Source organism: Ceratotherium simum, chromosome 25 (assembly GCF_057802395.1).
Source record: "Ceratotherium simum simum isolate JZ-2026a chromosome 25, ASM5780239v1, whole genome shotgun sequence".
NCBI lineage: Eukaryota > Metazoa > Chordata > Mammalia > Perissodactyla > Rhinocerotidae > Ceratotherium > Ceratotherium simum.
The window spans coordinates 29170439-29180480 of NC_141924.1; the positions used below are offsets into that span (position 1 = coordinate 29170439).

The 10042-nt window shown below is 41.7% G+C and overlaps 1 protein-coding gene across 1 annotated transcript in view; it reads right to left on the bottom strand.

Moving 5' to 3' along the window:
- The window catches only part of PLEKHG7 (pleckstrin homology and RhoGEF domain containing G7), a 53748-nt gene extending 45660 nt beyond the window's left edge, over positions 1-8088 (bottom strand). Inside the window, exons 1-2 of the mRNA XM_014797716.2 lie at positions 7380-8088; positions 6818-6840 (exon numbers count right to left, since the gene is read on the bottom strand). Of these exons, the coding sequence (XP_014653202.2) occupies positions 6818-6840; positions 7380-8075 (719 nt within the window). The 5' untranslated portion in view covers positions 8076-8088. The remainder of the gene's footprint in view (positions 1-6817; positions 6841-7379) is intronic.
- Between the last annotated feature and the right edge of the window lie 1954 nt (positions 8089-10042).

Sequence of the window (10042 nt, forward strand, 5' to 3'; positions counted from 1 at the left end):
TGACCTTCATTACCTGTGACCTTGGCACGTCACTTCCCTGGGCCTAAGTTTCCTTGTGTGGAAAACAACTGTGAGTGAGACCCTTTCCATCCCTCGTGAACTACGAATCGAGGATCTAGAAGCATTGCTCTCATTTTCCCCGCCAGTGGCCAGTGGGTGGGAGCACTAATTATATGGTGACCTTTATCTTGGCAGAAATGTTTGAAGATGAATAATTAAAGCTCCTTCTTTAGAAATATGACTAATATATCATTTGCATTTTTCAAAGATTTCTTCTGTACAGTGAGCTTAAATCAAGGACTACTGGCCTTTAATTTCCAGGTGCAAATTTTAAGGGAAAATTATGAAAAATACCAGAGAATATGGGGGTAGCAACTGCCTTATAGTGGTAAGCGTGTCTTAATGGAATAAAACTCTTACCGAAGGTGCTGCAATTTGGAGACGGCACAGTCTTATCTTTCCCCCTGCTATGAATGTTGCCCAATGTTGTTGTTTTTTTATCAGGCAAGCTTATCAGGCCTCATTCCTCGACCCTACAGTCCTTGTCTGATGGTAAAATTTCATGGTAAATGTAGCCTTTTTCAGCAGATGGCTTTCCAGCAATTGTGTGACGAGAAAAGGTAGGTGCTCTATTTTAAGAATCATAGTGTTTTATCCTATGCAAGAAATATAGTGCAATTTGGAATGCTTGCTTATAATGATGGGTTGATTATACAGGGAGATCAAATGAAGAATCAGTAACAATCTTAAAAAAAACCCTTTTTAAAATAATCAACAGAGAAATGACAACTTGACTGCCAATTATGGAACTGTAGCTCTCTTGGTTAAATCTGGGATATATTTTTCCATTATGAGTCTCAGAAGATTGTTGGGAATTTTCCTTTTCATGTTTGACTATAGCTTCCAGTTCAACCTTCTACCAAAATGTTCCATTTGCTGGAAATCCAACTGAGAAGGCATGGGGAGCCTCTGGAAGGATGGGGAGCCTCTAGTTCACTGCTCAGGGCCTGGTCCATAGTGGACACTTCATAAATGTGGAGCAAACAAATGGAAGACTCATCCCTGGCATGTTGGTTTTTTTGGTCATCATATCATAACAAAGGGCTTATTAGATGGGAAGACACATCAATTTGAACACAGAACAGAGACAGTCTTTGGAGTCTCATCAGTGTGGAAAACACCCTGTGCTGTGACTTCTTACTCAATCAGTAATAGTTATCAAACACACCATAGTTATAGTTATCAGAGTACCAGGGTAGCTGCTGGTAACTGCCTAGAACTCTCATGTCTTTTCAGGCTGCTGCCTTTTCTAGAAAAGAGTCAAAATACTGCCCAGTGGGATCGAATGATACTGTACAAATCCCCACTAATCCAAGGTACATTCAAGAGATAAACACAAAACATTAGGACAAATGGGGAGTTTGAAAGGAGCTGGAGGGAGACAAATAAGTAGCTGGAGGAGAAAACACACAGAACAAAAAGGAGATCACACAATTTCCCCTACCAGGCTTGTCCTAACCTAACTAACTAACCACTGACTTCCTTTTTTCCTCTTTAAACATTTATTGAACCTGCTATGTGCCAGGCAGTGTCCTAGGCATTGGGGATACAGCAGTGAACAAAACAGACACAACCCCTCTTTCATGGCGCTTGCGTTCCGGGAGGAGCTGATGCCAGTGGAGGAATAACACGTGATTCCTGATATGAAAGGGAGCTGCTGGTCCACACTCTAGCCTCCAGCCATTCCCCGGCCAGGAAGGTTTCCCTGACCTCCTGAGGCTGCAGTCTCCTCTCCAACTAATTAACAACATGCCATCTATCTCATCACAAGGAAAAGAAAAAGTTGTAATTATCTGGAGTGATGGATGTTAACTAAACTTATTGTGGTGATCATTTTGTAGTACATACGTATATCAAATCATTATGTTGTATACTTTGAACTTATAAAATGTTATAGGTCCATTATATCTCAGTAAAACTGGGGAGAAAAGAAAATAATATAATAAAATATGATGCTATAGAGCGCTGAAATAAAAAAACACAGGGGCCAGCCCTGTGGCGGAGCGGTTAAGTGTGCCCGCTCCGCTGCTGGCGGCCCGGGTTCGGATCCTGGGCGTGCACCGATGCACCGCTTGTCAGGCCATGCTGTGGTGGCGTCCCACATAAAGTGGAGGAAGATCGGCATGGATGTTAGCTCAGGGCTGATCTTCCTCACACACACACACACACACACACACACACAGAAAACAAACAAAAAAATCAATTACAATGTGCCATCTATTAGTTTCCAGTTAACACCTTTCCAACAAGCTTTCTAGCTCCATGAAAGCTGAGACAGTCTTCTCTCTCTCTGATATTTTCCAGAGTTTATAGACAGTGCTAGCTTATAGCAGGTTTTAAATAAAAGTCTACAGAGGATATAATATTGTATCGAATCTAATGTTCAGATGCATCAGATGAGTTTCCTGTAATCAATTTGATGTCAGAATATTTTAGAAAGAATAAGTCAATGACCTGCATATAAGAAGTGCTTAATGAATAAGTGAATGAATAAACAAATGAATGGTTTCTTCAAAGAAAAATAATTGCTAATGTTTACTTATACTATGTAATCCTATCAAAAGCCTTATTAGGTTGGTACTATTTGTATCTCCACTTCATGCGTGAAGATTTTGAGCTTTCGAGTTGCTAAAGAACTTGCCGAAGGTCACAATGCCAGAGAGAAGTAGAGACAGAATTCAAACCCAGAGAGTTAGATTCCAACAGCTCTTGACATTACATTATGCTGCCCCTGAAGGGTAACTCCAAATGTCTTTGGGGGATGTTCTCCTGGCGTCCAGTGTTTTTGTTTGGCTTATTCCTGGAGATAGACTTTCAAACACCTTGTCATTTGGTTTTCATGTTAATGTTGCCCCACTTGCTAATTTAGATACATATAGCTTTTTTCTTTTTTGAGCACTGGAAGGTTAGTCTTTGTTCTAATGGACAAAGTATTTCCCTTCTCAGCTTCAGGGCTGACAAGAAAATTAGGTGAGATAGACAACTTTCTGTGAATGTAAATTTTAAGGGGTGCCAGGAAGGTCTCCCTACCTACAAAATCTACCCCATATGCTTCCTGAGGTTTAAAATCCCACCAACACAGCTTTATTGCTTGGCTTCAAGTCATGTCCTCTGTCAAAATGCAAATACATCGGGGAGAGACAAGTAACACTGTGAACCACGGATTCTGCCAGCCTGCCTGGCTTCCTTCTTCTGTCCGTCCTTTCCTTTGATAAATATTTGTGGAGATAGACTCTAGCTGGGTACTGGGTGTTAGAGGTTTAAAGATAAACAAGTGGTCTCTGCTCTCAGGAAGGTCTTGATTCTGGAAGCAGATTAACATAAAAGAAATGCAATACAGTGTTTTAGATGCTATGATGGAGGCATTTATAAGATGTAGGGCAACCCAAAAGGGAGGAATACACTGCCCTACTTGGAAAGACGAGTATAAATATTCCTTAAGCTTAAAGTCCTTCACACTATAGTAAGAATGAATTGTAAAGATTCTTTTCCAGGAGGTATATTTTGGTGATAGGAGAAGAAGGTTTTGAGTGAGTATGAGTTCACTGAAATACCATAGAGGGAGAGAGGGAATGACGATGAGAAAAAAAGTTCACAAAGAAACACCTGGAATCAAAGTCATAACACTGAGCTGATTTCAGAACTGAGAGTAGATTGGGCCCTTCTCATTTACATGAGTCTGCTCACTTGTCAGGCCATGTGTTAAAACACTATGATAAAAGAAAAATCAGTTTTTCTGAAAAAAGGTTTTACATCTATTCTATAAGGCAAAAAATGTTATGATGGACTGACAGCCACAGAGGCAAGCATTTCTTAATCAAATATACCAGGGGTCAGCAAACTTTTCCTATAAAGCATCAGGTAATAAATAGGGTTTTTTTTTTTTTCCTCAGGAAGTTTGGCCCTGAGCTAACATCTGTTGCCAATCTTCCTCCTTTTGCTTGAAGAAGATTGGCCCTGAGCTAACATCTGTGCCCATCTTCCTCTATTTTGTATGTGGGTCACTGCCACAGCATGGTCGCCAATGAGTGGTGTAGGTCTGCACCCAGGAACCAAACCCGGGCTGCCGACGTGGAGTGTGCTGAACTTAGCCACTAGGCCGTGGGACCAGCATCAGATAATAAATATTTTAGGATTTGTGGGCCATACCATCTCTGTAGTGACTACTCAACTCTGCCACTGCAGTGTAAAAGCAGCCATGGATACTATTTAAGTGAATGAGTGTGGCTGTGTTCCAATAGAACTTTATTTATAAAAGCAGGCAGTGGGCCGAATTTGGGCCATAGGCCATAGTTTGCTAGCTTCTGGTTTATACCATTTAACAGGCATATTAAAGGCCTAAGTTAAATAAGTTTAAATAAGTTTAAAATAAAGTTTAAAGAAGTTTTTTGAGGTGAGGCCCCTAGCTCCTGAATGGACAGCAGGGTCACAGGTAGAGCTCTTTTCCCAACATTATATGACTACACAGCCTGGTGAGTAGCCATCGGCAGGCACTAGCCCTTTGAACAAATGGCTGCTGTGGAAAATACTGCAGGGACATGAAGAGAGGGAGGGAGTAAAAGACTGGCAGACAGAGGAACTTTGTGCCATAGATGGTTAGCTGTTTACCAAAGATTCATGCTTAGGGTGAACTAACAAAAGTGTAGATTGAGTGGTCTATGGCTGATGAATAAATTACTTTTGCTTTATTAGTTAGTCATATATGAATGTTTAACATATTAATTCATAGTTTATGGTTACTTAGTCTTTCATTTGTTCATTCAACAAACCTTGCCTACTACATACCAAGTATTGTACTAAGTCCTGCAGAAACAATATTGATTAATTCAGGGTCATCACTAGATACCAAGATGTCCAAATTACCTCCCTTCTAATTTCCTGTTGTGACTTTCCGTAACCTTCCACTATTATGCAGTCTGTAATTGTGACATATTGAACCCCACAGAGATTTTTAAGGCCTCAGCTCTTTGACCAAGTTGTTCCTTTGAATTTACCAAGACTGTTTCTGTTACTGCCTCACAAAGATTCTGCATGTCAATAAAAACTACCTGCGTGTCATCTTTTGCAAAAGGCTTGATGAGTCCCATCACTTAGCCTTTATGTCTGCTAACTCCATCTTATAATCAAGGCTGGACACTGACTTCACCTGCTCTGGGAAGCATTCCCTGATTAAAGACTTTCAGATCCATATCTCCATCTCTGATGCCTTCTCTAATCGAGTATCTACTCAAAATCTCCACTCAGATGTTCCATAGGTCTTCAAATTCAACATATCTAGACTTGAAGTCAAGACCTACATGCCACCCATCTGTTTGCCTCCTCTCCCACTAGGTTACCCAGATCAGTGAATGGAACAATTAGTCACCCAGTGGTGCAAGCTAGAGGCTTGCAGGTCATTCTTGAGGTTGGAAAGGAGGACTTCCTTTCCCTCACCACTATGGTCTACCATTCAGAAAGTCTAGGTGATGATATCTCCTAAATAGCCCTTGAACTTGAGATGCTTCTTTCTAACTCCACTGCCTCCATCAGAGCCTAACCTACCAACTTCTCCTACCTGAACATTCTAGTTGTTCTGCTGGAGTCCATCGTCATCTAAATCTCATCTCTCCCTTGTATCTATCTGATCATATCAACCCAGTCAATGGTTTCACACTGCTCTTAAGGTAAGGAACAAAATCCTTAAACCTCCTATTAAACTACACATGACTGATTCTAATTAACATCATCATCTTTTTCTAAACCTGCTCTCTTTTCCACTTTCTGTGACACATCTGAATCAGGTATCATTTTAGAGCTTTATTCTGGTTTGCACCTGTGGAAGATTTGCATTAACAGCCCCATCTTTCACTAGCCCTGTATCCCCACCCTTTGCCACATAACACTTCAGTGCTCTCTCACTGTTGGTGACACATAATTTCCTGCCCCTGAGTTCAGCCATATTTTTCTGTGATTTTGTATATCCTCTATCTTTGTTCATATATTTAAGTCAAGTAGGGTTAAAATCAACAAAGACTGCATAGATGGATCTCCCTTCCTACTATGAACAGCAAACTCTTGCTTGAGGATCGAGGTCCAGTAAAAACTGATGGCTAATTCCCTGAGGATTCCTCTGTGACTTTCCAAATGAAATGAGGGTTTTCCCACCAATCTCACAAATTGGGTGGGTGAAATTGGGCAGGGATCTTTCCCTTGCTGCTGCAGAAGCTCTTCATCCCTGAGAGGGATGGCAAATCCATTGCCACAACCTGGGGACCATGCTGAAAGTTCAGAGCTGGTTTCGGAAGTGACACAATCCACCTGCATTCTAGATAAAGGTACAGTCTGTTGCAACAGGCTTTTTAAAGGTCATCCTGGATTAAACAACACATCTTGTTCCTTTTGTTCTTGTCCTCTGAATTTCTCTGAAAAGCTGTTGCATGTTTCTGGCCTTTCCATTTTCTTTACCTGACAAAAGCTATTACTAAGTGGATGTTAATTAAGCCACAGGCCAAATCGCTGACAATTCAAAATGAAAACCATGACCACACGTGGCTGTCCCACTCTGCTGCAAAAAGCCACAGCAAAATGCTGTGCTCTTAAAGGAGACTCTTAAAATTAAGACTCTTTGACCCATAAATGTGAAGAGTGACTTGGGGGCTATAAAACAAAGTGCCTGATTAATACGCCAACACATTTGCTGTGTCAGAACTGAAAGAAAGATGTAAGAGTGAACAGTCAACAGCTTTCATAGCCCTGGAGAAAATAAAGACATACACACCTGGATTGATGCAATTCTTCACCCTGAAATAAATTTAAAAAATATGTCTTTTAGTTTTGCTCAAATCCACCCAAAATTCCAAAGCAGACATCTTGAAAAGAAAGGCAATTAACTTTCCTAGCTAAAATGTTTTGGATTTTTCTTTTGGAGTGGGGAGGGGAGAAGATTATAAATTTGAATAACTCTCTCTTTCTCCTCTTTTAAACCAGCCACACCAGGTTGTCTTCCAATCGTGTGTATTTGCAAGAGGGCCACCATCGTTACTATCCAGTGCCCGACACACCATCTCTAGCCTGACCTGTGTGGACCCCTCCTTCAAGTGCCTTCCAGGATACAGAAGATGAAAGTGAGCTAGATCTCCATTCTCTCTCTTCCTCAACCTGCTGCACCCCTTTTACTTGAGAGCCAATGTGTCCTAAAGAGTGTGTGTCCCCTCAGCGGTGACTTTTTGTGCTGTCTCCCATCACAGGACCCCCGGCCTTTGGGGCAATGGGGCAACCCGGAGACCTATTTCGCTTGGCGGCCCACCGAATGAGAGGCAGGAGGCCTAGAGCCGTGTTACCTGAGGACTAGGGGGCCGTGGGGCGGGGCTGGGCGATGAGTGGCCTCCCCTCCTTGGAAGAAGGGCCTGAGGAAGTGACCGCTCCTCGGCGGGCTGAAGCACGGGAAGGGCATTCTCATCAGTGGGCCCCTTTTGGGGCTCGAATGGGTCAGCTGTGTTGAGGGTCCTTTTAGGGTCTGTGGGTAATCTTGAGTGGAGTCTCAAGGGCGATAGGGAGTGTGAAGACTCCTTTGGGCTTCCAGGTAGACTCTTGGAAAGGTAACATGGGGAGCCTGCAAGCTCCTTCCAGCTTTCCCAGGGGGGCATTTCCAAGGTCTCTTGCTGAGGCAGCAAACGTGAAGTCCCATAGCCGCTGCCCCTTAATCTCCTGAGAGTGGGAGAGGTGGAAATGCGGCCTGGGGCTTGCCGGTCAAAGTGGAGAAGATTCCCCTGGTTCTCACAGTGCTTCTTCGACAGACTCCTCAGCGGGGCTTGAGGATAGGCCCTGCAGCCTTGGGGCTGCACCTCTGGGCAGGATGACTCCGTCTTCTCCATGCAGCTAAGAGGCTCTGTTGCTGGAAGCTTCCAGGGGACACTGTCGGATTTGCTGTTCTCTGGACCACACTGGGGTTGTTCAGTTTCCACATTCAAGTGCCACTCTTCCACTGGTATGCCCTTGTCCTTTTCCAGAGGATAGTTGGAAGCGGGTTGTTGCATCTTCAGTGAGGAAGAGCAGAGTGCAGAATCTGTTACAAATGAGGGAGATTGAGGTGAGAAAAAAGGTGTCTGAAATTTCACATGAAAACTTCTAATTTGTCATAGGAGATAGGTAGAGACCAGTTAACAACATCCTTTACGGTTTGAAGATAAGTAACGTAAGTGATTCCAGCTTTTCCATCTAAATAATTTGTATGGTGAAATTTGTTTACTGTTTACTTAATATTCCTTCCAGGTTCAAACAAAAAAGCTCTTAAAAACCTTGGTGACCTAAGAGACCTCTTGGAAGCCACAAAGCTCATCACCTTTTGATTATTCCATTTTAGGAGAATCAAATGTACATGAAATTTTCCTTACATTTTGTGTTTATTTACTTTAGGACTTTGGCATATGTATTCTGGGGATGTAAGGATGTAAGAACAAGGAAAACAAGGCCCCTGCCTCCAAGGTTTAAATTACAGAATGAGACATGGTTTCAAAGATATTGATGTAAAGTATTTAGCAAAAGACATTCTAGATTTTATCCATCCCCATGTCTTGGAAAAATAACTTAAAAGTTTGAAAAGAAAAACCTAGATGCCATCCAGATGCCCCACTTCTCATGATTAAAAGTGTTTTCTAGAATTCACTAATGCAGAATTACCACCCAGTTAAGCTCTTCTCACGCTCAAGCAAAGCTGGTTCTACCATTTGACGGCTTGATTCATGGTGATGTGGAAATGACTTATTGTAGTTCCATTATTTTGTAGTTTCTCATATAAAGAAAGTAGTTATGTGTGGGAAAGCATCAATCCTTACCCATCCTGTCAACTGTGGCTTGAGTCAACTCTTGATTATTTATAGACCTGGTGTGGGACCGTGCAGTGGGTAATCTAACCATCTCCTCTTGCCAGGAGCAATGTGGAAGGTGATTTCACACTGTGCATGACTTTTTTGTGGATGAAACATCAATAGTTGACCATATATTCTGAGATCTCCAATAATAATTCTAGCAAGTCTATGAGTTTAAAGCAAAACTCAGCAATCTAGAACCTTTCGGGAATGAACATGTTTGAGTGGACAAATTTTAAGGAGGGCTAATAATTTACTTTTGTAGTGCTATGCAATTTTAATTCCACTGAAGGCACTTTTTAGTAGAACTTTTTCTACAGTGTATTATTTGCTTCCTCAACTTGATAACAGAGAACACTCAATTCCAATAAATCTTTTCTTGATGACCTGGCCTCCCTATGTTGAGTATCAATCACAGTACTAGCTGAAATACAATGATTATTACTATGTTTACTGAAGTTCTATGGAGAATACAATAATCGTTACGGGTTTTTATAGCATATGGTTATTTACGCCACACTAAGTGGCCCACACTGATGTACTCCCTAATTTTATTCATTCCTTCTCATTATAGCTTGTGTACTTGCCTACAGTAGCCACTCTCTCCCCTTTAATTTATTTCTTCTAATCTCTTTCAGGCACAGAGTCCAACAACTCTGCATCAAGAGAATTAGTAGGCTCTTAGATTTACTCTTATTAGTAAAAGAGAGGAACCCAATGTTATGACATTGTCATGACACTGCTGTGACATTGATCTTGGGGACTCCATGTTCTCCTGTATTTACTCTTTGGCTCTCATCTGGTTTAAGGCCAAATGAAACAAACAGGTACTGGATTTTAGACTGGAGAGTTGTTGAAGGAACTGCTTAGATACCAACTAGTCAACTCCACTCTTATCTACAAAAGAAATCTGCAATTCTTAGTGCTGGATTTACTTAATATTTTGAGCTGAGGACTCAAGTGTTACAGAACTTCACACGTAGAACAAAAATGCATGAGATATCCTTATTTGGGAGGTGGGGGGAGAGGGTAATACCCGCTAGGAAACTTACATTTTGGTAAAGGTGGGGTGGAACTGGCTTTGTTTTTAGGTTGATAATTTCTGGCTGCCGCTTTAAAGGCTGCTACCAGCTTCG